We start from the raw sequence: 26,440 nt of genomic DNA on the forward strand, positions 1-26,440 counted from the left end.
CCGTTGGCAGGAAATAATGGAAAATTAAAGAGTATTTTGGTTGCTCATCAGTCGTCCAATATCATAATATTTTTAGCGTTCTGGATCACAATCGCGTTTGTAGTTGGTCGAGTCTTATTTGTAAACTTGATTAGATTAATGGTATTGACTTGATGCAATCGTGATTTATGGTGAATTTTATTATCAAAGGTGTGTCCTAGTAAAGAATTGTGTTATACCTTTAGTCCTTTGTTTTGTGAAAATTCACAAGTTATGCACATAAAATATCTTTTTATACTTTATATTTCAAAGAATTTTTATTCGAAACACACTTTTAAAGACTAGGGTGTTCTTGTAGCTCAATTTATAGTGGGATTTCAAAAATCAATTACCTTAAGCTCTAGATACAAGACCGTTCCTATCAAATTGAAAAAAGTCTAGGTATGTATATAGTTTAAATTCTACATAAGGGAGAAGATTATGAGTATAGTAGTCCAACTCCGTATGAGTAAACATTTTATTACCTTCATGCAGTCTCTCTCTTCTTACTAAATAAAAAAAATTATAATTAATAAAAAGAAAAATGGAACAGTTATTGTTCATTTATTGCACAAGTTAAAAATACTACTAAAGTTCCTTAATAATGAATGTAAAGAAGTAATGAACCGGTCCGGGCAAGTTTTATATCATTGCCCCATCCCTTATGCAGTAGTAGAAATAAATAAATATGGGTAACATTCAATTTAATAAAGTCACAAGTATTTTTTGACGCAATATAAAATCACAAGTTGTGACTCGCAAATCAAGCTAAGCCTTATATCTATCATAGAAAAAAAGAAAACAAGAGGCGTTGGTATCACTATTTCATCATCTCCAAAATGGGTTGCAAAAGTACAACAAATCTATCACTCTTCTCTACCTTGATTTTCCTAGTCCTTATGTTTGGTCTTGTAACCTCAGATATTAACCAAGACAAAGCAGAATGCACCAACAAACTCCTTACTTTGGCTGGTTGTCTTCCCTTTGTGACTAATCAAGCCAAATCTCCAACCATAGATTGTTGCACTGGTGTCAAAGAGGTTGTTGATAAGAGTAAGAGATGTTTATGTATCCTTATCAAAGATCATGATGACCCTAACCTTGGTTTAACTATAAATGTTACCCTTGCCCTTAAGTTACCAAATGATTGTAACTCACCTACCAATATAACTCAATGTATTGGTAAGTAAAATATCTTATCTTCAATCTATGACTCTAATTAGTCTTATGCTTATGTGGTTGTGTTTCAAGTCAAAAGTTTGATATTTTGTTTCAGATATTTTGCATTTGAAACCTAAATCACATGAGGCTAAGGTATTTGAGGACTTCCAAAAATCCTTGGAGAAAAATACATCCACCACAGTTCCTCCAGGTAAAATTTATTTACTATTATTTAATCTTAAATAAAATAATATAGAAACAAAAGACTAAGGCCCGCATGGCCAAAATCAGTAAAATACAAGGAAGTCAAGAAGGGTGGAATTTCTTCCATCCACACTTAGGTTTGTATCAACGGGTTTTTGATGGGAAAGAATACGCAATATGGTTTTTTTTCTTTCTATCACATAATAAAGTGGATAAATTTACACACCCAAATACCTCTTTTGGTCCTTTTAATTTGATAGAATTCACAAGTTAGTCATTTAAGTTTCAAAAGTTTTAAATAGATCTTTTTAGTTGATAAATTATTTCACTGTTACCCTTGCTGTCAGTCGCCGTTTAACTGATACTAATGTGGGCGTTAAGTTGTTGACTTGGATCAAAACGATGTGTTTCCAAGACTTCATGTAGTCTGAATCTGAATGTTGCGTTTAATGATCACAAATGATCATTTATAGGGCTAGAAAGGCAGATATTGACAACAATAACCGTCTTTCAAACCTTATAAATGATCTTTTGTGACCATTAAACGCATCGATTTGACACACTGAAGACTTTAAAACGCAGAGTTTTGATCCAAGTCAGCAACTTAACGGCCAAATCGGCATCAGTTAAACGGAGACTGACAACATGGGTACCTGTGAAATAGTTTATCAACTAAAATGACATATTTGAAACTTTTGAAACTTAAAGGATTAACTTAGGAATTATGTCAAACTAAAAGGACCAAAAATAGCATTTGACCTAAATATAAAGAAGTGGAGAATCTGATGTTTAGATCTCAACCAGTATGTCTATAAAGTTGTCAATCAAGCTGCACTTACATGACAACACTATATGATCTTTAATTAATACATAAAACTATTAACTTAATACTCAATAATTTCAAATTTCAATTAAAATAGTAATTTATTTATAAAAAATATATATTTCTACCCACATTTAATTTTAAATGTTTAATTACATTGTATGTCTCTATAGTTTAAGCAATGTGTGACTTTGATCTCTAGTTTTTTTTTAGTGATTTAGTTCGATCTTGTTTAAAAATTAATGAAGTATGGTCCGACTATTAATTGTATTTCACATAAATCTTTTAAAGTATCATATTTTATTAAAAATATTTAGGGTTCATGATGAATTTGAGATATAAAATAAAAAGTAAAATATTTGATCAATTTTGTATCATTTCATATTAGGTTTCAAGAGAATAAAAAATGGGATTTTTTTTTCCTGTTAAATTTGATATTTAATTTGTAAACTTTAAGTGAAATAATGTTAAAAGTAATTTCATCAATGCAAATTGTAATTTTTTTAAATAGATTATGAAAATGTGTGGGTTTTATAAACAAATGAAAATAGATGAAAAACTTAGCATTGAAACCTCAAGGTGTCGATAAAAGATTTTTCTTTCCCTAACTTTAATAAAAAAAAAATTGATGAAGAGACTTAATAATTGAAACAATTAAAAACTTGAGTGCTAAGGCTCGAAAAACAAATTGAGGGACCCAAGTTATACTTTTTATTTGTCAACGACTAAATAGCCTTAGGTCTTCATATTTTGTTAAGAGGACCTTCACTCTAATCTCTATTGAATCTCATTTGATTTTTTATTGTAGGTTCTGTTTTTTTTTTCTTCTAAATACTTTCGTGGGTTCTTTAAATTTCACGTTTATTTCAGATGGGTCTTTTAAGTTTCTAAGGTTTCAGATAGGTCCTTTAAGTTTCGAATTTGTTTCAGATAGATCTTTTAAGTTTCTAAGGTTTCAGATAGGTCCTTTAAGTTTCGAGTTTGTTTCAGATAAGTCCTTTCTATCAAATCAACTTTGGCTTAATAGAGGTTGATAAAATGACCTATCTGAAACAAACTCGAAAATTAAAGGATCTATCTGAAACATTAGAAACTTAAAGGACATATCCGAAACAAACTCGAAACTTAAAGGACCTATCTAAAACCTTAGAAACTTAAAGGATCTATCTGAAACAAACATGAAACTTAAAGGACACAAGAGATATTTGGCTTTTCTTTTTTTCCTCAATGTAATCTTGCTTATTTATTTTTAGATAAAAGTGATTGGAACTATAAATTCATTAATTGCAGCTAGTGGTACCACTAGAAATGGAACAAGCACAAGCACAATTGCTCAAGACAAGAACGGTGGCGGTTGGGGAAAGAGGTGGCTCTTGGTAGAGGTGCTTTGTGGCATTTTACCATTTGTTTTAGTTTCCTACCTCTTCGTGGTTTGAACTATGATTAAGAGATCAACATTTAATAAGAGAATATATTATTGCTATATATCAGTGAATTTTATTTTTTTCTACAAGTTTTAGAACTTTATAGAAGATAATGTATTGTCCTCTTAAAAAAAAATATATGTATTGTCTGTTTCCTTTAATTAGGGTCCATCCTTCCTTTCCTTGTCTGTATAATTGATTTTTCCAGCTAATTGATCCATACAAGGGTCCCTTAGTTAGGCATCAAGGTCGTATGCTATAAATATTTTCGTGATGATAAATAGGGTCTCTTTTTCTTTATACATCTAGATACCTACCTGATTGGTTGGATGGATAAAGACATCGAATTTTGGTAGCATCATATTTTGATGTACGTTAAAATTAAAATTAACGTGTTTGTTTATCCGTTTCTCTTTAATGAAGATTATAGTTGGTCTTTATCTTTCTTTTAGGAAGTCGATATTTATCATGATAAGTTAAACTTTAAAATATAGATGAAAATCTATTATTTTGGATTATAAATTTGGATTACATCAAATATGATTGGGTAAACAAGAATATAATTTTCTTTTCAATAGAAGTCCACGATAAAAAAAAAATCAAATAAAAGCAATAAAATAAAGAGAAGAAAAAAAATACATCAAAACTTGACATCCTTTTTATATAGGTATGCATGCAAACTAGAGTGACCGTTTCCTTTTATATGACAGTTACACAAGAGCTTTTGACTATCTTTTTTTTTTTTAAAGAAATTGATCCTTTCCATTTTCTCTCTCAGGATTTCTCAATGTTCACATCTAAACCATTTACCAAGTTTTACCAAGTTTTAAACGAAATGTTAATAAGTACCTGGAAGATTAAGCAACCAAATAGTAAAATTGTCATAAACTTTGTTTAAGCAACCTCTTTTTTTTTTAAGGATTTAAGCAACCTCTTACAAATTTAAACAATGCTCTTTTTAATACATTAAAACACACCTTAATGAAAATTAGTGGGTGTATCCTAACAAACCTTTGTTTATATAAAGCAATATTTTTACATATTGATATACAGCATGTTGTTCTTTATATTATACTAATATATCTTAGTTATTAAGTTTAATAAAACCATTTGGGTTGATCTTATTGTGTTGGTTTGAGACTCTTGAGTGAACGAGTGTGTTTTTTTCAAGATTTTTGGTTTGACTCTCAGATGTGTCAATTTTGATTGACTGGTTTAACTTCTTAAAAGAAAAAGTTTAAGAACATATGAAAATGAAGCTTAAAAAGCTTAATTAAACAAAAAAATATCAATTGAATTCATATATCACATATCATTGTAACGATGAAAATGTATTTTAAAGTAATTAAAAAGTTTATAAATGTAATTTATACAAAGAATATATATACATGTATTTTATGTCATTTTATATTTATAAGTCACTTCAACGGCTAATTTTATCGAATATTTAAATTTTTGTCCAACAAACCCCTTATATATATGGCGGAAATTCTAAGTTTGCTAGTGAATCAAATTTTTCGTTTTTTATTCTTATTGTTAATCGTTAGAACTTTCTTTCGATGATTATGGCATGTGATACCACAACAAGGAGAAAAATATATTTGACAAAGGAGATATAAATTGTATTTTTCTCAATCTCTGAACACCAACGGAGTTATAAAAGGGTAGAAATTGAGGTATGTTCATGGAGAACTTTTGAAATTAATTTTTTGTAACTTTTTAAAATCTTTTAAGAAGATTTATTGATATTGTGTTTGAAAAATTACCATCTCCTTCAAATGTAGATCAATTTAGGTCGAATTGGATAAAACATTATCTTGGTATGTTTGTTCTAGTACTTTCTTTATCTTTGTTCTTAATTGATGATTTATCATGCTCATAGGTTCGTAGATTGTTTGATTGTTGGTTGTCATTGTTATTTGTTCCAAAAATATTGTCTTGTTGATTTTGTATAAGGGTTCGAATTCACAACAACTTCATTCATAAAAGAGATAGACACAAATATGATATTTGTAGGATTCATTATAAAAAATAATTTTAAAATTGGATTCCACGTATCTCATTTTTAATGTTAGCCTTCTATTTCATTTGAAAAATGGAGAGATCACAATTCTATTTTATTTATTTATTTGAACGGCGGAGAGATCACAATTCATTAATCTTTATCACAATGTACTCCCTCGTCTCATATAGAAGTAAAGTTTTGAAGAAAAAATATTAATCTTACTTATATTTAAGACACAGAAAGAGTACAAATAAACTAAATATGGTTCATCATTCATTGTTACGTATAAACGAAGGAAGGATACATAACCCTATAAAGTTAAATGTCCAATTTGATACTGTTACTTTTCTTTTTAGAAATAGCTTGGTACTATTATTATTTATTTTATGGAGTTTGATACTATTTATTAGTAGTACGATCTAACCGATAGTAATATAATACGATAGTAATGTACAAACTACAATAACTTTCTTTTTGGAGGTACAAATTACAATTACTTATTTTCGAAGTATATATATTAATTTACCCTATATACAAGTGCTATTTAACAGAGTGTTAACTTATTTATCGGAGAGCACTTGATTAGATGGTGATGGTTCTCTTTTGGTTTAATCATATGGCATGTGTTTGAATTCAATCCTAAAAATGCAGCGGTATTATAGGGAGATGCTAAACTTTACGAAGCATTTGACGCAAGAAAGCAAAGAAAGAGTTTTATCATTATTATGGTAATGCTCGATTCGATGGAACAGTATCTACAATTTCGTGCAAATGAATACTAGTTTAAAAAAAAAAAAAAATACATCAACTTATTTTGTGAGTTTCTTCCTCTTTGTAACCAAAAAAAAAAGAGTTTCTTCCTCTTTCTTTCCCTCGATGCCTATTTGACGGAGTATTAACTTATTTTCTGACTTTATTACTAATTTACACTATATATAAGTGCCGGTGGGTACTGCGACATTTATGAATTACAAATAAATTTAATGTAGTTCATCAATCATTTGTATGTATAAATGAAGGAAAGATACATAATCTTACAATTTATTTATTTTTGAAATAAGAACCCTACAAAGTTAAATGTTTAGTTTGATACTCTACTATTAGTAGTACGATCTATGCGATATTAATGTATACCTAATGCTGCTGCGCATGTTGAGACATTTATGAATCACTAAAAAATTCAATCTAAAAATGTTTGGAGGCAAGCCAACCCATATATTCTAAGTTTAAAATAAAAAACTATGAAAGACCTTTTAAAAATTAATAAAATCTATTTTGATTAACTTTTGAAGAAAATTAGTTTTAATAGAAGAGAGAAATACAAAATCACATTTATTTTAATCTATTACAAATATGCCATGTGGTGTAAAACGTGCTTTGCAAAAAAAAAATCTTATGATGGTTCAAATTTCGATCATAAGAACTCTTCAATAAAGTTGACAACTATTGTGCTTCTAGAAACTAGTATTTTGTTTACTCTTCACGAGATAGAGCAACATATTGAAGGTATATAAAACACGAGATAGAGCAACATAGTGAAAAAACATAAAGGTCAAAATCAATTTTGTTGGCTTGAAACAGATGGTTGTTCCTTGTATTGTATCACCGTTTTTATTTATCATTTTTGTCGTACCACGTATAACAAGTATGAAAAAATGGTTGAAACAGAATAACTCCATGTACAACCTTTGTAATTTAGATACAGAAAAAGAAAAAGAAAGTAAATGTAAATACACATAACATAACACTTGTTAAACTAACTTGATCATTAGACCCCTTTCTGAATTCCATAAAACCTAATCCAAATTTTGAGGAGCTTCGACATTGTCTACGCAAGCAAAAGGCACCATGCATGAAGCAACAGAGAGATTATCGAGAAATGAATAGTGATATGTACCAAATTGATGTAACATAATAGTGAAATATATTCAATCAAATTCACATTGAGATAACTTCCCTGATTAACAGGTTGTCCTACAGGTCAGATGGGACTAGTCGCCAATATTGATTGGTGAGCATAGTGTGAACATAGTGACTCGTTGGAGATTTTGACCCAAGTGGTTTAATACTCCATTTTCACATTGAGAAAACTTCCTTAATTAATAGGTTGTCCTACGGGACCTGTGTGGGACTTGTTACACTGAGATAGAACTTAGTCTACCATTTAAGTGTAGCTTCGGCCAAAATCAATCAATGTCAATATTGCAAAATCCAAACACACGCTTAATTGGAGAAATCATGATGGAAAAGTTACGCTAATCCATCAACTTTACCGACCTAAGAAAATTCCAATTCCCTCAACACATCAAGCTCGTTAAAATACACCCATACACATTAAAATATAGTTGTAATAATGACATTCCATTGATAAAATGTAAGCAAAACTAGGAGAGTTACAAGAACAAGGATACAGTGTTGAAATGCACTATACATACAAATGTCAAAACCAAAGTATCAAGAGTTCCATACTGTCATTAACAGAAAAGCAAAGGCATTAGAAATATATCACTCAATGCTCTACTTTCGCCCTTGCATCTCCATTTGGTAGTACACTTGGTGCTTGCGCCAAACGTTTCAACTCCTACACAAAAGCAATAAAGCCAAGATTTATATTAATGAAAAATAACAAAAAAAATATTGTAAATCTTATAATTGACTCAAGGATTCAATTTGGTCATAGAAGTAGATCTTTTTCAGTACAAAACATCTTTTTTCTTTTTCAAACTCGCTTTCTCTCCCCCACCCTTTCTTCCTCGCTAAAACTCTACTACACCGTCATATTTTACAACCAAACACCACCACTGTCAGGTAAGGAAATCTGGTCACCTACACAGTTATTAAAGACAGAATCCAATCTATTTGTGAGGATGCAAAACACTAAGAACAATGCGGAAATGCACCGTGAGGACTGGCATGGCAGTGATCGTAAACAATCAACAAGGGAATTTCTCCCCGAAAACAATGTCATTTATACTTTGTAGTGAAGGCCATAAAAGAAAAGGATATGATGGTAAACTTCACGTAAAACTTCTTGGTCTATATCAACCGGGTAGCACTTGGGTGACTTAGAGTTGGGTGACATTGGTGACATTGACCAATCACAATGTCACAATGCTTGTGAAAGAGAGAGAAACACAAGCATTGTGGCATTGTGATTGGCCAATGTCACCAATGTCACCCAACTCTATGTCACCCAAGTATTTTCTATATCAACCACCAAACAACATATAAGTCAAATGGTTGTGTTGTAACTTAATTACTTGTTCTGGACTGTTGAAATTGTGTTGTCCAGTATATGGAATTAGTTATTCCTTAGAGTGTGTTATCTTACTTAGGATGGGGAGGAATCACAGATCCTGCATGTTATAGGTAGTTTAGACAAGGGTTATCTAAGTTCTCATAAACGGTTCCTTGTAGGAGTAGAACGTATTCAAATATAATGATGGATACTAAGATCTTCCTAAAATCAATACAATCTTCTCTTTTGGTAACATTTGAGAAACTAGAATGCAAAAAGGTGAGCATCCAAAGTGAACTGGTTTGGCATGCAGAACAAGGGACGTCATGAGGCACCATAAGACCGCACGGATAGGAGGAATTGACTATGAAAAGAACAAAATTCCCACGTAGGAAGAAAAATTGAGGTGTGATCTATAGCAACCATTATTAAAAGTAGAGAGAGGAAAGACAGGAAGAAATTGAGTAGGAAAGTGTGGGAGGACTGTAAACCCCATAATAGCTGCATTATCCTTTTCTGTATTTTCTTTTTCACTATCTTGGAAGTTATATCTTTCTCTTCTCCTTGGATTGATTTTACTTGCTTGATTCCATGATCAGTCAAGGAAAGAAGTGTACCAGAAATATAAAGTATGATTTCTATGTGCATATCAGAACTCAAGATGATGCAGGAGCATATGCAGACAGAAACTCATCAGTACGAGAAGCTTTCAAGGCATTGATGTAAGTAAATGGACATGTTGCTAGTATGGCTATCCGACAAACCATCAACCACTCTTGTTCGGTACCAAAGTACATGGTCCATACAATTGAGCTCATCTCTTATAGGAGAGAGCTAAGAAGCTATCAGTCATAATAAAAGGATAGCAAAGCAAGCAAGGATGACCGACTGTATAGCCTATACACCTGGCATAATAAGGATCTGACCGAATACTTAAAATGTATCTATGAAGCAGGAAACATATACAACCAGCTAACTTGGTCCATTCTAATAAGCCTCTAACGGTCAAATGTCCTACCCATATAGAAGGGCAGACATGTCCTTCCTCTGTACCTTATCTTATCAATACCAATCATGAGGGAATATTCGGTGGGGACCATGCGCCCAGATTAGGTTTGGGTTTGACAAAAGGAGAGGGCCCAACCCTAGACAAGGAGGCATAGAAAAGGCTAAAAGGAGGAGAGAGAAAGGTGGACGTGACACAACTCCCAAAATACTATGTTATTCTCCAAATTAGGGCATCACCAACCTTGAACGGAGACAGTGGCCTAGAATTGTGTTTTCAAACAAGAACAACTACCCCATTGATCATATCTAGGATTAGTAAAAGAGCCATCAGATCCCTACATTATACAAAACTTATTAAGAATTATATATGAGGGATATAACAAGTGAATTATATATTCATCTTCAAGTTTGCAATTGCAATGTTGGTGAAAATTATGGGCTAGACAGGATAGTTCTTCATCTGCCCAATACATCAAGCATTTATATGCAGCGCGCGCTCAAATAAATTGCTAGAAAGTAGAAAACACAGATTCTACTATGATCTAGCATGTAATGCAGTGCACCACTGGTTGCCGGAAAACTTGTCTAAGAGCGGAAATGGGAATTGCAAAAGTAAGAGAAATATGTAAAGCCACATGATTGAAGGGGTGATGCGTGATTTTTTCACAACCATGATGGAAACAACTGAATTATGTGCTTAAATAGACTGAATAGCTCTGGACATCCTACAGAGCGTGATTCCACATCAACAGACCCAATCACTCTTCTTTTTAAGAATGATAAAAAGTCAAATCAGAGCAGACCCGTAGGCTCATTCTCCATACATCTTTGAAGAAGGTTCCGTTTCACACTTATTAACCAACCACTCATTTGTTTTGTTCCACTCCTTCGTACCGAGCAAACAATGTAAGCAAAGCTTCCTCCTGAAAATCACATCTACTATGAAAGATAGAAAGTCTATATATTCATTTGGTCAAATGTATCTAAAGGTCTTTAAGTTTTTCGTTTTTCCCAAAGTGGTCCTTTAAGTTTCAAAAGTCCCAAACAAGTCCTTTTAAGTTTCAAAAGTCCCAAACAAGTCCTTTTAGTTTTTGAATCGTTTCAAACAAGTCCTTTTAAAGGATGATGGTGATGATTCAGATGATAGCAACAAAGAGCATTATCCACTATTTGCCATGCCTAAAAAGATAACTAATTTTAAGTGGGTGTTAGGAGCCAGATTTGGTACCAAAGATGAGTTCAAGGAAGCAATTACCAACTATGCTATCTACAATAGAACTTGTTTGAAACGATTCAAAAACAAAAAGGACTTGTTTGGGACTTTTGAAACTTAAAGGACCACTTTGGGAAAAATGAAAATCTTAAAGGACCTTTAGATGCATTTGACCTATTCATTTCTACGTCTCTATTCTAAGTAAATACAAGGTAGAGAAACTTTGTTATTACGCTAGGAGAAGATCTGATTCAATAGCAATTGATCCGAAAGGTCAGGAAGGGGCAAACAGGCTTTATGACGCTAATCGTGTTGAATTGAATGTGCCTAAATCCTCTGCTAAAGATCGTTTTCTGTTAGCTTATCTGCAGTTCCTGGTCGAAAAATGTGCTACTCCTCCTGCTCCTGCAGCGGATTCAATAGGCTGCCTATTCATGCCATCAATTCTTCGCGTAAACGCTTTCCTCTAGTTGAATGTCGGTGAATAAGATCGGATTATCATCTCAGATGGGCATTCAAATCCAATGGCGACTTCTGGCTTGGCTTTAGATCGGATAATTCCCTTCCTCACTCGTCTTACTTAAGAAGTCCCACATGGGAGCATGCTAACTTTAGTTGGTTTTTGCTTAGTAGCCAGCCTGTCCCTTTCTTGGGCACTGTCAAAGACCTTGCAACTAAGGGCTTCAACTGATGCCTTCAAGCACGCCTAACTAGGTTCTAGTGTTATGACTACCAAATCCATCAATTCTTGGCTTCAGAGAGAGCTGCTCTTCCGACTGCTCGTATTCATCCCATCCCCATGAGGGCAGCCCTAGCTTTCATTTGTAAAGTCCGATGAGTGGAGGAGAGAGAGCGGGATTAAAAGACTTAGAGGACAGATGAGACTAAACTCCTAACATGGGGGCATAGCCTTTTTGACTATATCCTTCCTTACGTGTCGGCGTAACCACAGCTAATGATTGAAGACCACCTAGCTTATTGATGAATTCGGCGTAAGAAGTTAAGACTTCCACAACCATGATGGAAACAACTGAATTATGTGCTTAAATAGACTGAATAGTTATGTCAATACAAAGTAAAGCTTAAATGACTTCTAGTTTTTTGAAGGTGAAGACAACACCAATGACTATAAGAATATATCAAAACAAAGGTTTGCAGTTGTCAAGGAAATATTAAGACATGAGTATGTGGAGGGAGAACTTGTGCTTCAATTATGATGAGAAGTACGCAGTGGAGGGAGAGCCAAGTAGATCTGATCGATGAGAAATCTGGGAAAGAAGAACACGAAACTGCAATGCATGAAATGTGAGGATTAGGATGGAGAGGTGAGTTAGATCAGACCAGTGTTGTTGCCGACGGAAGATCAAAAATCCAACATATAAGGCAGTTGTCGAAAAATCCGCCATGCCATTCCTCCATGGCGGCACCATTTAACAACACTAGATAACACCCCCACCCACCCACCCCTCACGTCCTTTTCCTAGGTGAAGCAGACATATTCATGTTTAAAGCTATATAGAAGTGATAAACTGGGAACAGCCTATGATGTAAGAAGGTCACTTAAAAGTTCTGGGTCTACGTTGAAATAAAAGACCAAATAAGTAACGCTTACAGCAGCAGCAGCAGCACGATTCTCTCTAAAAGTTTCAACCTCATCAGGGAAGTTCTGCTCCAATTCCTCCAAAAGATGCTTGCGCAAATCCTGCCCCAAACAGAAATCCTAAGTTAGACTAATGCAGCTTATTAAATATATGGAAGACCACAGAATGTGAACAAAAATAACATTGATCTAATAAAAATCATGAATTATAACCAACCTTCAAAGCATCAGTTTTTCCTTTAGTGATTTGATTCTTTGCAATACAGTTGTTTATAACATCTTTGGTGAATTCATCTGGATTCTTCCCATCATCAATTAAGCTAAAACCAAAAATAATATTTGTCACTTAAATTCAACCTCCAAAGAGCCGCAAAGAAACATATTTGTCACTTAAAGAAAAACATGGAACCGCATAAAAAGATATAAAAAAATAAAAAAAAATAATCAATAAATAAAAACTTACTTGACAACCTCCATAGGAACCTGAATGTTACACTTTTCTGCCAATTTGACCATGTTGTCAAGCTCCGCAACAAGACCATTGCTGGAAAAAATTCAAGTAAAATATTATCCATTAGGGACATGGGTTTAGAGTAAAACAGAACAAACGAAATATAGAGAGAGATCGAAGAGCAATACATGCGTTGGAGGAGTGGCATTTGCAAAGCAGAATTGAAGGTTGAGACAGTAAGGGAGAGCTGATGGATGAGGCCCAGGGTTTTCTCAATGGAGTTGCTGATCTGGCTAAGGTTTTGCATAGAATCATCAGCTCCTGATGCAGAAGCTGCTGCATCATTGCCGTGAGATATCAGCGTCCCATTTCCACCTGCAGCTGGACTTTGTGATGAATCCATTTCCGTTTCTCTGTTGACTGAATTTTTTTTTTGTACGACAATCAATACAGTATGCAAAAAAACTAACAAAAACAAAAGCAAGAGACTAACATAATTTTATGTGGCCCAGAGACTACCAAGCAATTTTGTTTGAAGTGAATCATATGGATCTACTGTAAAATTTTAAATTAAATGCAAAATCAAAAGTGTATACGTGTCCAACGAAGCAAGAAAATTAGTGAATTAGGGTGTGCTTATGAAGACAAAGTTTAATTTATAACAAAAACTAGCCAAATTCTTCTTATAAAAAAAATCCCCAAAAATGTAATTGAAGTCTTTTTTTTTCAATAGCTAAAAAGAGTATATTTTCAATATGTGTGTGTGCGCGCACGCGTGCATGTGCCTGCCTTCGCGCGTAGATGCGCGAGTGTCAAAACTTCCTTTCTTGATGATTGGTTTTCCTTTCTTTCAATTTGAATCATCTATCTCTATTTGCATAAATAAAATGATGTTAAAGCATTACTTTGGTATTAAATCAAAAACCCTATTGTCAATTAAGTTATCTAAGCAAAAGGACAAGAATGGTTGAATAAGTATAACTAATATTGTGATTGTGATAATTTGAAGAGCAGCATTACATTACTAGATATTAATCATCGTTGTTTACACATAATATTTCTTAATACAATTATGAAATAGGGCAAATAAATCTGAGGAATAGGAATGGAAAGATAAATGAAATAACAATCACATCATACCGAAATCCTATGATCGTAATCACAGTGTTACCCAATTCAATTATCATAGCGTGTGAAACAGGAGAAGGAAAGCAAAATTCGAAAAATAAATAAAAGAGGAAACCTGAACGGAATTTGTCACTGTTTCTGACGGCCGAGGATCAATTCCGTTTGCTTTTCCCGGCGAGATGAGCTCTGAGTTCACTGGTTCTGTCTCAAGCGAAAATACAAAGCCACAATTTGATTTTAGATGGAGCTTGATCCGTTTGTTTCAATAGTGGGCCTTATCATACTTTACCTCAACTCGTTTTAAACTCGACTCAACAACAAACATATTGTAATCATATAATATTGTAAATGGATCAAAAGTAAAAAATTATGACTTAATTATAAAGGTAAAGTATATTCAACCACAATAATAAAGTGTTATGTTCAACTTAGCATCAAAACACAAAAATTAACGCGCAAAATTCTAAGTTTCAAAAGTTAATGGGTCATTCAAAAAACCATCTAAAAAACAAGTTTCACAAAAAAAAAAAAGTACTTTGAACGAGTGTTCTCTATTGTGTTGTGTGTTTTGTTCATTTTTTAGAAGAAGAAAGGTTGCACGTTCATCTAACACTAGTACTTTGGGTTGCGCTTTAAAAAAGGAAAAAAAAAATGTGATTGAGTTTACACGAATTTACCGATTTTATTCCATTTAACTCGCTCAAACTCAAAAAACTTTCCGATTTTATTAAAAATTAAGATTATGTCCGAGTTGACACGAATTTGACTCCAAAAAACGTAAATTCGAGCAAAATTTACGACACTCAATTTGTGGAACACTGCTTGAAATTGTTGTGTTATTTTCATATTCTAAAGCTAATTAAATCCCCGTGAAAACAAAATGGTTTTTGGATTTTCACAATAAAGTATTTATAATAAATTAAATATGCTTGTTACTTTTAAGTCTCTATATTTTCTTTAGAGCAGGTACCTTATTAATATCAATAAAAAGAATGGGTTAATAAACATTTTGATCTTAATGTGTAATAAGAAATCATGATAATATCTCAAAATTTTAAAATAGTTTTTGATTGTGCACTATGTTGATTACGTTTTAAAATGGTTAGAGTGGAACGTCTCTTCTAATCATATAGACTTTCACAGTCATAATTGGTATTTTTTTTATCACTGTGTATGAGATTTGAACGGACATGAATTCATTATCTTTTACCAATGTGTCTAATATTGAGTACTCCATCCGTTTCAAAATATAAGCAAATTTTACTTTTTAGGTTCATTCAATTAATTATGTATATGGTTCATAATATGGACCACATACATCATTAATTGAATGACCTTAAAAAGTAAAATTTGCTTATATTTTGAAACGGATGGAGTATTCTTTAGTGCATAAAACCACTAGTCAAATTCATTCTATTACCTACTCTAAAAGTATAACAAACCAAGTAAGCTGATCAAAATTCATTTGGAAGAATTCGAATTTGATTTTTTTATGAAACAATTTTTCGTCGGTTTATATTTAACTCAAACTTTGAATTACCAGGATCATATTTCTATGAAAATTGAAGGGTTAACACAAAAAGGGAAAAAAAAAACTATAAGATACACTGTAACATGTAGATATAAGGGTTCCACCTCACAATTTCACAACTTATTTATTTTAGAAGTAAAATATGACGGGTGCGGTTATGATGCATAAGGAAATCATTTTGCAACCTCCATAAATCCAGAAATGGTTATGGAGTACAACTCACAGAAATCATTTCCACAGCAAAATGGTTTTGGCATAATTTTATACAAAACATATTATAATAAGGACATTTGTGACTGTCATTGAACCAAATCAACACTCTGAAATCATCATTGAACTAACCAAATCAACACTCTGAAATCATCATTGAACTAAAATGATTATTTCGCGGTTGTAGTGTTGTTTCGTTTGGTTTCGCTTGGGAGTGTAGGAAGCAATTAAGTTGGGCTACCGGTTAATGGGCTGGAATGCTGGAAACCATTAAGTACATCTAATAATTTTGGAGTACAACTCACATAAACCATTTCTGGATTTATGCAGGGTGCATAAGGATTTCCTTATGCACCATAACCGCAGCCAAATATGACAACTAGGCTACTTAGTAAAAAAAACTATAAGAATGATTTAAGTGATTAAAATTACGATTTAAAAAGTGAAGTGATAACAAAGTTTAGGGTTCAAAACTCACTCACAACATAACAATACTAACATTTAGTGACAATACCAACATTGACTATGTGCATAATATTAATATACCGTGACTCTATTTTATCTTTCCTTGTTTGATTAAGTAGTCTAGCGGCTAAAAATATTCACCCTATGAAGTAAATATGTGGGAAATCCAAAATTCGAACTTCAGTTCCTACCTCTGTTATCAAAGCGGAAACGCAGCGCGGCGCGGCCACCCCAAAAATTGACGCGGCACGGTATGCGGGCGCGACGCGGGAGCTATTTCATGACGCGGACACTAATATATTTAATACTAAAATACTATAATGTTGGAAAAAAAAATACTAAAACAACTTAAATATTACTCAAAATTCATAATGTATTCATGATTTGAAATAAAACATGTCTTATGCAATTACACATGCCATAACTAAAAAAAAATTGTCATATATAACCAGTGGCGGACAAAAAAGTTTGGGGTGGCTGCCATCCCGCCGTCAAAATAAAATAAAATATATGATTTAAATTGACTATATATAATGAAGAATGATTTAAATTGACATACTGTTTATGCATAATATGAAACAACACAATCCCACTACAAATCTACAATGAATTATTCAAACATTCTCTTTTACAAAGCATTTAGTCAATTGAAACATTAGTTTGGACAGAAGATAAATAGTTTGGACAACGCATGTAAATGTTGAAAAGAATTAAAATAAAATAAAAACTCTTAGAATTAAAACATTGATAACGAAAAGAAGAATTAGGATGAAAAGATCAAGTAAAAGCACGATTAACATGTCATTGGTAAATGAGAATAGAGGAAGGGTAGCGAATCATATTGGAAATACCTGTCAGAGTTATCGATTGCGAGTTCGACGTCTGACGATGGGAGTGAAATGCGAGCTAAAGACGGCTGCGACTGGAAGGGAGCTTCAGACTGATTAACTCAACTCACTCACAAAAATGTCACGAAGAATAATTAATTTTTTTTACGAACAAATTCAGTAACTATTACATAATCACTTTCTCCCTCTAACAGATTCATTTTTAATCACTTTTTAATTTTACTTCTTATAAATAAAAACACTTTAATTTGATTATTATAACTTATTGGCAGTGATTAAATGGGGAGAGGGACGAAATTTTAAATGATTAACAATTGCAGGGTTAAAATGCCAGGATTAGCAATTACATGGACGAATTTTTAAATGCCGCCTAATTGCAAGGGATAAATACATCAATAAGCCTAACTTATATAATTGAATATAGTTTTTAAAAAATAAAAAAGAAAACCAAAAACGAAAAAGAAAAAAAAAATGAATGAAGGTTTCACAAAGAAGTTTGAAAAGATTTCACAAACAAAAGAGAAGTTGAAAAAAAAAAACAAAAAAGATTGAAAATAAATCAGAAAACAAAAACGAAAAAAATAAAATAAAATAAGTTGAATGGAGAAAGAAAGAACAAACCTGATGAAGATCAGAGCAGGAGCAACTGTGTTGTTGTTGTTGACTTGGATGATGGAGCTGTGTTGTTGTTCTCTTCTCTGTGTCCGATGGATGAATGGAATTGGAGAAGAGAGAAGATCGGCCGTTTCATTTTCTGTACGATGGAAGAAAAATAAATTGGGAATAAGACAAAATTTAATGTTATATGTGTGGGTTGAAATTAGTGTTCTTATTGGTCTTTATGTGAAACAAATCTTAGTAATTAAAATCAATGATTAATATTAATTTTTTTTTAATATCGTCGATATAAAATTGAGATCAATATTATCGTACACTAATCTAACTATGATTATTCATACTTAATTTTTTCCACGTTGTTTTTCTAGAAATGGATCACCAAAAAACCCGTTGACTAGTATTAACTATTATTTTTTAATATCGTTGATAAAAAAATGAGATCAATATTATAATACACCAACTATGATTATCCACACTTCAAATTTTTCATGTTGTTTCTCTAGAAATGAATCACGAAAACCGTTGGAACGTACAATTCAATATATATTTTTATGAAATTTAATGTGAACTATATATTAATAATGTGAACTATATATTAATAAAATAGGTGATTGTATGAATTAGATATTAATCAAAATACATGAGTATAAGTATTTTTATGGGACCCGTGAAAATAATAAGTTAAAATTATTGTTTTTAAACATCGTCGACATAAAAATGAGAAAACTATTATGATACTTGCAATTATAGGAAGATGAAATTTATACCCGGCACAATAGTCTAATTTGTAATGTTAATGAATATTTTTTATGTTAACTAGCGAAAAGACGTGTACTCACGTGCACGTTTTTCCGCTCTTTTTATTGCGTTAACGTATGAAAATTATGAATGGTGTTTTTTTAATGAAATTTTGATTTTGATTAAGTTGTTTTCTTTATATATAGTATAGATTAGTATTATATCTCATACCGTTGTATGATTTTTTTTTTATATTTTTTTAATGACAAATGATCCACAAACAAATACATAAATATGTTAGTATATGTTTATTTATGAAATATATTTTACGATAGTATTATATAATATATTAATTATGATTTTTCACGGGATGCATATTAGTAATTTTTGCACTAAAATATATTAGTAAATAAAATCTATAATTATTTTTACTTTAAATACATTATTATTTTCACTATAGAAAAAAAAAAATCACTATGCCAAACACAGCCGAGATGCGACGCCGCAGCCATACAGCGCAGCGAAGCCGCGCTACCCGTGCTATAGCACGGGTATCTTGACTAGTTGGAGTAGAAAAACAGGGTTTGAAAAATGACGAAAATGTCCCTCCAAACGGTTCTTAAGTGAGGGACAGTTTCGTATTTTCTCTATGACCCAGGAAAGCGCTATCCACAAACACGTGGATCGGTAGCGTTGTGACGCGCCCCCTTGATTTTGGCCGCTCCGCGCCGGGAGCAGCCGTGTTTGACAACAGAGGTTCCTACATATTACATGCAATGCCAATGCCAATTGAAAATGTTCACAGGGACCAAAATGCTATTATCCTAATCCTTAAATATTTCACATATACTCATATTTATTTACTCCAAGTTTTCAATGCAATCTGATAAAAAGCAAATAATGGTAGTAATATTTAGGGGTATATTTGAAAGAAAAATACTCTGTATTAAATTTCTAAAAGACCCAGAGTTTTGAAATAAATTTTAAAATGCGTAAAAAACCAAAATTAGGGAATGTTGGATCGTATAAGGTATATCATCATTACTTGTAAAAAGATCCATCAAATATATATAGAAAAATTGAAGTTTGGATCCTCTACATGCTGCAGCCGCTGCATAACAGTTGAATGTAGTGCGGTAGAACCTGAATTTAAGTTTAACAGCTAGCTCTACAGTGACTGCAAAAAGTGAAATTGAAGCATCTGGATTAAAAACGTCGAGGTAGTTTGGGGGGCATAGGTACAACAAGACAAGGTACTCCAATTTTGTTTTCCATTATAAAGCACATTTAAATCTAACACGAAACAGAAAGCACACATGAACTCGAAGTCTTGGAACTTAAATATGTACATAATATATATAAGTTCATGAAAGTCACGTGAGGATATATATAATATAACTCGACCAGACTCTGATTGGCGAGTCCAGACTCTTCATAACCTAGCTAGCAATGGAGGTACAAGTGCAGCTGAAGATATCTTCATTATGCCATTCAATACCAGTATAAAACTGCCTCTACTCTGTGAGAAGCATAGGAATTTCCTTCAGTGGAGCAGGAAGCTGCAAGTTGCAAAAGATTTGTACATGTTAGTTTTTCACAGACCTCACAAGAAGTAAGAACAGTTCTAGCAAAAAAAAAATACCAAATTGGAAAGCAAAACAACCACTACATGTTCAAACCACATTCCAGACACACTCCCATATCAGGGAGATTGAGGTGAAGAGTCCTGATATTCAATCAGTTGCTACAAACTCACAGTTAGTCTACAAAGACTGAATTCTATAAGGTTATAAGATATGTCATCTCATATTCGCTGCAATATCAATATCTGTCTGCCTATCATAAAGAGCATGTGATTTCGCTATCATAAAAAGTGTTTGATTTTAAAAAGATTTATCGAATGGAACAAAACAAAAGATGGAAAGCGAATTGTCTGCTCTTTATGCCATAACCCTGATATTTTGGGAACTAATTGTAGATCATGTCAAAACAGATTTTAGTTAAAAAATTCCTATCAAAATTCTAATAGACACACAAAAACTAATTGACACTTTTCATTACTTAGCTTCAATGCTTGCATAAGCATAATCAGGCTGAGATCATACTCTACAGTTTACACCTGATTAACTATTTTCCCTCCTCGAGAATCCAAAGCAAGAGCTTGCTTTAATGAAGAAATTGAAAACAGTAATGAAAAACCACCTGTTGGTACTTATGATAAGCATAAAAAAAATCATAGATTTGATAAATTTAAAACTAATCATTTGACTTGATAAGATGTTAAAATGTTGCACCTCGCTTTTTTCTATGTGAAGTGAACTATATCCAACTTAGAGAAGTGAAATCCCATTCTTTCTCGGATTCACTTCCTTAAATATATAAAACGGGTATGGCAAACTGAAAATAATACTACTAAAACTCTTAGGGTGCATTTGAATTGGCTTATTTTTTAGCTTATGCAAATAAATAAGCTTTTATGTATTATTCATAAGTTTATCAAGGTAGTTTATGAAAAAACAGCTTATGAACAATTTTCATTATCGAGAACTTATGAATTAACATAAAGCTTACTTTTTTGCATAAGCTATTATTTTTCATATGCTCAAAAAGAAGCCAATCGAAACGGGCCCTTAGTGCCTGCTTAAATTAGCTTTTTTGAGCTTATTTACTAGTATAAGTACTTTTGAGGCTGTTTGGAAGGGCTTATGGGATAGCTTAAAAAAACAACCTATAACTTATATGAAACTAGTTTAACTTTATTTTATCTTTTGTTGTAGAAACAGATTATATATAAGTACTTATATGACAAGCGCTTATGCTATAATCACTTAATTAAGTTGTTTATATAAACATTTACAATTGTGTTATCTTAATCCAACACACCTCCTTAATCTAGCAAATCAGTTAAAAATCCACGCTTTATCATGGCCAGGGAGGGTGCTAAATTTTAACCTAGCTGTATAGATCCTGAAAATAGTAAAGCCAATTTTCGCAACAAAAAAAAAAAATTAAAAAAATTAAGAACTAGCATAAGAACAGCCTCTCTCTTCCTCTTGAACCTAATTTAGTATTCAAAAAACCTAAACCTAATAAAATTCACAATTGAAAAACATAAATATATAAATAATAAAAACTGAAAAATAAAACAATTAATACCAGAGACGATGAAGGTTGGCAAGGAGAAGATCGAAGCGAATTACGGCGGCAAGAATGAACAGTTTTAAACTGATCAACATTAAGCTTCTTATTAATAATCCCAACCTGAAAGTAAATACTATTGGAAGGAGGCAAATCAACCCTAATTTCATCAACATTAAACCAAATAAAAACACGTTGAACTTGAATACCCTTAAGATCACTAATTGACCCATAGCTCAATTTTCCAGTAATGGTTTTTTCGTAATAAACAAGATAATCGAACTGTATGTAACAGGTATCTGACAAATGAACGACGAATCTTCCATCGTCGGAGAGGGAGTAATCGGTGACGGAGTTTGGTAAGAGACCGCTAGGGAGACCGAATTTTGGGAGGAGGTCGTATACGGTTTCTTTTGCTGTTACGACGGAGAAGAGGGTTAAGGTTGTTGTTGTTAAGATTAGAAGGATTAAGGTGTTAGATTGTTTTGCCATGGTGTTTTTGGAGAATTGAGATGAGAGTGATGATGAGTTGTGTTGGTTTGGTTTTTGTCAAGGAAGGAAAAATGGTGTGATTTTGATTTGATTTTTAAATGTATCTACCAGACTGCCACCAACCCATAGATTAGATTAGATTCCTTTTTTTGGTTTTCATATATGATATCCGTTGAAAATAGTAACCGACTCTTGTTTTTTTCGCCTAAATTTCATTATTATTATTATTATTGAGTAATTCGTTATTTTATTTTTTTGAAAGGGACAAAAATATTATTTATAAAAATGTATAAGTGAAAGAGAAAGAAAAATTATTTAAACCATTCTGGATCTACACTTTGAAAATAGAATCAACATAGAGTGATGGAATATTTATTGATTTTATCCAACAAAAATGTAAAAAGAGTGTTTAAAGTGAGTGTTGTTAACATTCGTCTATTTGTATATATGCATTAAAATTTAATCTAAAAAATTTGATATCGTTATATGATTTGATTGAATGTAGATGTAAAAAAAAATAACAATGTTGATACACATAGACACAGATTAAATCTAGCAATTATCATTGATTGTAGATGAAAAAAAAAAGGGGGTTATTTTAAGTGTTAACAATATCTTCGTGATATTGGTTAAAGTAACCAAAAAAAGTAGGCACTTATAAGGAAATCAAAATTAGTATGTTTGTATTGGATTCAATATTATTTTGACTTTTAAAAAATTAAATTCATTCCTTTTTACAATTTCCCAACACAATATTTTTATTCGTACTCTTTGATCAATGCCTCAAAAGCCACCATTTAGTATTTCCTCTATTATACTCCCTCCGTCCCAAATTATATGTCGCTTTCAAGAAAAAAATTGTCCAAAATACATCGTTTTACAATACTAATGAAACATTAATGTTATTTTTTCTATTATATCTTTAACTATTTATTACTCTCTTCTTTTAATTCTTTAATTTATCTTTCATATACCATTTATTAAGGATAATTTTGTAAACCAACTCATAATAGTATTTCCCACACAAAATTCATTATATTTCTTAATAAGTTTGAAATATCTAAAACATCATACAATTTAGAACAGAGTAAATATTTACTTAATTGATCAATGCTCCAAAAATGGTGGTCAACATTTTCCCAAAATAACAATGTTTTTTTTGAAAGAAATAAAAAATTACAATGTTAATACGTACAAATACATATTAAATCTAGCAATTATCATTGGTTTTTTTTTTGTAATTTTTGGTAAAGAATTATCATTGGTTTGATCATAATAGACCACTTACTACTTATCATTTATTATTTATAACTTGTAGTACATTGTTTTAAAAATATCCAAGCTCGTGGAACTCGAGGCCTTAACTGGTTTTGTTTTCGATGTAACCAAACTATTCCTCTGTCTCAAATTATAGGAAAAAAATCACACTTATTAAGAAAACTAGTGTAAAACATAAGAATTTGAAGTATAGTTTTTTATGTTTTTTTTGAAAAAGTTTTATAGAAAGATGTAAAAACAATTTTCATTGGCTATTAATTATGGAAAAAATAAAAGAGAGAGAAAAATGAATGTAATTTACATTTAATTTTATGAGAATAAACAAAAGTTCTTCTTGAAAAAGAGATTTTTAAAAAAAACAAGATTAAATAAGATAAAAATTTATTTTTTTTACTTATATTTTAGGATAAAGAAAATAATTTTCTTTTATTTATATTATGAGACGGAGGAAGTAGACACAAACTTTTTTTTTAAGGAAGACACAGACTTCAGAAGCAGCTCTTCTGGAAGCCTGTACTGTACTAATATGAATTACTATGAATTATTTTTTTGAAGGGAATGAATTATGTAGCGTTAAACAAATATGAAACCGCCATACAATAGTGGCTAGAAAAAGGATGCGGGGACTTTCAAGAGACCCCCTAAACTATGGGATGAATATAGTATTGAATTAAGAGTAACAACAACATGATAAAATTTGACATTAGATTTTCATATTAAACTTTAAGACGTTATTTATATAAATTTTCCTATTATATGTTCAATATTTACTTTTATGTATAATGTAAGATTTTTAACTCATATTTAACATATCAATAATATTTTTTCAAATATGAGACTCTCACATTTTAGTCCAGGATCAAAAACCATTTAACTCTCCAACCAATACCAAGTTGAACCAAGATCTTGTACAAATGTTAGAACTTCGTGAGAGTCTAAACCTCTATAGTAGATCATCACATTAAACAAACAGCATCCAACAAACCACCAGAGATGCTGACAAATTTATGAAATTGGATCTCTTGTTATTGTACTTCACATAGACGATCAACTCGACATTTCAAACAGATTTTCATTTTTTTTTTTTAAATTAAAATTATTAAGGTTCAGATTTAAACCGTCTGATCTTAATTGAACGGTCGTATATAATCATTGATTACATTAATGCATACAATTATTGTATATAAGCATCTCATCCTAAATTTATCTCACATGCATCATTAAATCCAAAAATATTTTATTATGTTTATCTTATACTAGCAAAAAGATGGGCACGTACTCACGTGTCCGTTTTTTCACTATTTTTATTGAGCTAACGATTGAAAATTATCAATGGTGTTTTTTTTTTATTATGAAATTTGGATTTGAATTAAAACTAAAAATATAAATATTTATTACTTTTAAGTTATAACAAATCAAACGAATCATGATTATTTATTTCAATAACACCAACAATATAACAAAAAAATATATAGAAAAAATTGTTTAAGGGTATAATTAGGATAATGAAAAGTAAGTATAAATATACTCGTCTAGTTTGTTGTACTTTTTAAATGATAAAAGAAAATATATATATATATATATATATATATAAATATTTAAATTTATTCTTATCTTATATGTGTAATTTGTATTTAAAATTGAAGGTATTTTTGGATAGAAAAAATCAGCTGAAAATTGGTGTTTTCTTCTTGTATATTTTAACCATATATTATTTATAGATTAAATAACACAAATTGTTTCCCAGCGTCGATACATAATATATAGTTAAAGTATGTTACCATGCACATCTATCAAATAAAAAAGAATTTTGGTATAAAAGCAGCAAAAATGCATATATTTATTTTGTTGAGGAATAAGCAAAAATCCTTATTTACCCGTTTCCAACCCATAAACACCAAATTCATATCAATTATTATCGGCAGAGTCAACTCATTCCCCAACAATTACAATGTCCACCAGAACCTTGAAAACCTTCTTTCAATTCTTCTCAACATTCCTATTCATATACCATGCAACAGCCACAACCCTTCCCTCAGACATCCACGACCTCCTCCCCGATTACGGTTTCCCAAAGGGAATCCTTCCCAACAACATCGCCTCCTACACCCTCTCCCCATCTGGTTACTTCACCCTCCATCTCCAATCCCCCTGTTACGTTCGCTTCTCCGGTCAATTAGTCTACTACGACACCCTCGTCACCGGAACCCTCACTTACGGTTCCGTTTCCGGCGTGTCTGGGATTCAGGCCAAGATGCTCTTCATCTGGCTCCCTGTTACCGGGATGGAAGTTGATTCCCCTTCTGGTATGCTTCAATTCTTTGTTGGAGCTTTGTCTAAGAAATTACCGGCGAATCAGTTTCAAGATGTGCCTGGATGTTCCTCCAAGGCTTGTAAAGATTCTGCAACGAAATACTTTGTGGATCTTATTGTGTGAATCAACAGTTCCATGTCTTTTTTTTTTTTTTTTTTTTTTTTTATGTGGATAATCCATACTTTTATTCCTCTTTTCCTTCAAATTTAAATCTTTTATGTGGATAATCTTATAAATGATATTTTGCGGTGTTAATGAAATTTGGCTTTCATATCAATGTTTTCGTCTTGATCTTTTCCTTCATATTCATAGTTACAAATATATTAAAATAAAGAAAAATAATAATATATATCTAATGGCAAAAAAAATTAAATTAAATTAAAGACATGGTTGTGTAATTCCGTTGATAGCTTCATTTCAACTAGGGTTGGGAATAGGCTAGGCTGAATTAGGCTTTGCAAAGCTTAAGTTTGGTCTGTCAAATTTTTGTAAGGCCTAAGCCTAACATGCAGCCTGTCATAAGCTTACTTTTTAG

General features: G+C 31.7%; 4 protein-coding genes across 6 annotated transcripts; 2 read left to right on the forward strand and 2 right to left on the reverse strand.

The window, feature by feature from the left end:
* Positions 1-737: 737 nt before the first annotated feature.
* Positions 738-3,934, forward strand: LOC11406760 (non-specific lipid transfer protein GPI-anchored 6). Its single transcript, XM_003629649.4, has 3 exons — positions 738-1,200; positions 1,295-1,390; positions 3,497-3,934. Exons 1-3 carry the CDS (start codon positions 858-860, stop codon positions 3,640-3,642), a joined length of 585 nt encoding a protein of 194 aa, XP_003629697.1. The 5' UTR covers positions 738-857; the 3' UTR covers positions 3,643-3,934.
* A 4,012-nt stretch (positions 3,935-7,946) lies between these two features.
* Positions 7,947-18,120, reverse strand: LOC11411258 (mediator of RNA polymerase II transcription subunit 10b). 3 transcript variants are annotated; one of them, XM_024773199.2, is made up of 8 exons: positions 17,949-18,120; positions 17,331-17,401; positions 14,389-14,474; positions 13,334-13,565; positions 13,158-13,238; positions 12,912-13,014; positions 12,707-12,796; positions 7,947-8,216 (listed from the first exon to the last, which is right to left on the reverse strand). In XM_024773199.2, exons 4-8 carry the CDS (start codon positions 13,546-13,548, stop codon positions 8,145-8,147), a joined length of 561 nt encoding a protein of 186 aa, XP_024628967.1. In that variant the 5' UTR covers positions 13,549-13,565; positions 14,389-14,474; positions 17,331-17,401; positions 17,949-18,120; the 3' UTR covers positions 7,947-8,144. The 3 variants fall into 3 exon arrangements, with proteins under 3 accessions (XP_024628967.1, XP_024628968.1, XP_024628971.1); XM_024773200.2 differs by having other exon boundaries at positions 17,331-17,419; XM_024773203.2 differs by lacking the exon at positions 17,331-17,401.
* A 1,737-nt stretch (positions 18,121-19,857) lies between these two features.
* On the reverse strand, positions 19,858-22,437 carry LOC11419025 (uncharacterized). Its single transcript, XM_003629652.4, has 2 exons — positions 21,840-22,437; positions 19,858-20,242 (listed from the first exon to the last, which is right to left on the reverse strand). Exons 1-2 carry the CDS (start codon positions 22,311-22,313, stop codon positions 20,198-20,200), a joined length of 519 nt encoding a protein of 172 aa, XP_003629700.1. The 5' UTR covers positions 22,314-22,437; the 3' UTR covers positions 19,858-20,197.
* Positions 22,438-25,440: 3,003 nt separating this feature from the next.
* On the forward strand, positions 25,441-26,179 carry LOC11411259 (uncharacterized). The gene has a single exon (XM_003629653.4). It carries the CDS (start codon positions 25,543-25,545, stop codon positions 26,026-26,028), a length of 486 nt encoding a protein of 161 aa, XP_003629701.1. The 5' UTR covers positions 25,441-25,542; the 3' UTR covers positions 26,029-26,179.
* Positions 26,180-26,440: the final 261 nt, after the last annotated feature.

Source organism: Medicago truncatula, chromosome 8 (genome assembly GCF_003473485.1).
Source record: "Medicago truncatula cultivar Jemalong A17 chromosome 8, MtrunA17r5.0-ANR, whole genome shotgun sequence".
Lineage (NCBI taxonomy): Eukaryota > Viridiplantae > Streptophyta > Magnoliopsida > Fabales > Fabaceae > Medicago > Medicago truncatula.

Excerpts from the sequence above, each read along its gene's own strand:
- LOC11406760 (XM_003629649.4), top strand. The coding sequence starts at position 858 with ATGGGTTGCAAAAGTACAACAAATCTATCACTCTTCTCTACCTTGATT. Across the intron at positions 1,201-1,294 it reads CAATATAACTCAATGTATTG|ATATTTTGCATTTGAAACCT; the intron begins GTAAGTAAAATA and ends ATTTTGTTTCAG. Across the intron at positions 1,391-3,496 it reads ATCCACCACAGTTCCTCCAG|CTAGTGGTACCACTAGAAAT; the intron begins GTAAAATTTATT and ends CATTAATTGCAG.
- LOC11411258 (XM_024773203.2), bottom strand. The coding sequence starts at position 13,548 with ATGGATTCATCACAAAGTCCAGCTGCAGGTGGAAATGGGACGCTGATA. Across the intron at positions 12,797-12,911 it reads GAAAAACTGATGCTTTGAAG|GATTTGCGCAAGCATCTTTT; the intron begins GTTGGTTATAAT and ends TGTTTGGGGCAG. Across the intron at positions 8,217-12,706 it reads ATCGTGCTGCTGCTGCTGCT|GAGTTGAAACGTTTGGCGCA; the intron begins GTAAGCGTTACT and ends GCTTTTGTGTAG.
- LOC11419025 (XM_003629652.4), bottom strand. The coding sequence starts at position 22,313 with ATGGCAAAACAATCTAACACCTTAATCCTTCTAATCTTAACAACAACA. Across the intron at positions 20,243-21,839 it reads GCCAACCTTCATCGTCTCTG|CTTCCTGCTCCACTGAAGGA; the intron begins GTATTAATTGTT and ends TGCAACTTGCAG.
- LOC11411259 (XM_003629653.4), top strand. The coding sequence starts at position 25,543 with ATGTCCACCAGAACCTTGAAAACCTTCTTTCAATTCTTCTCAACATTC.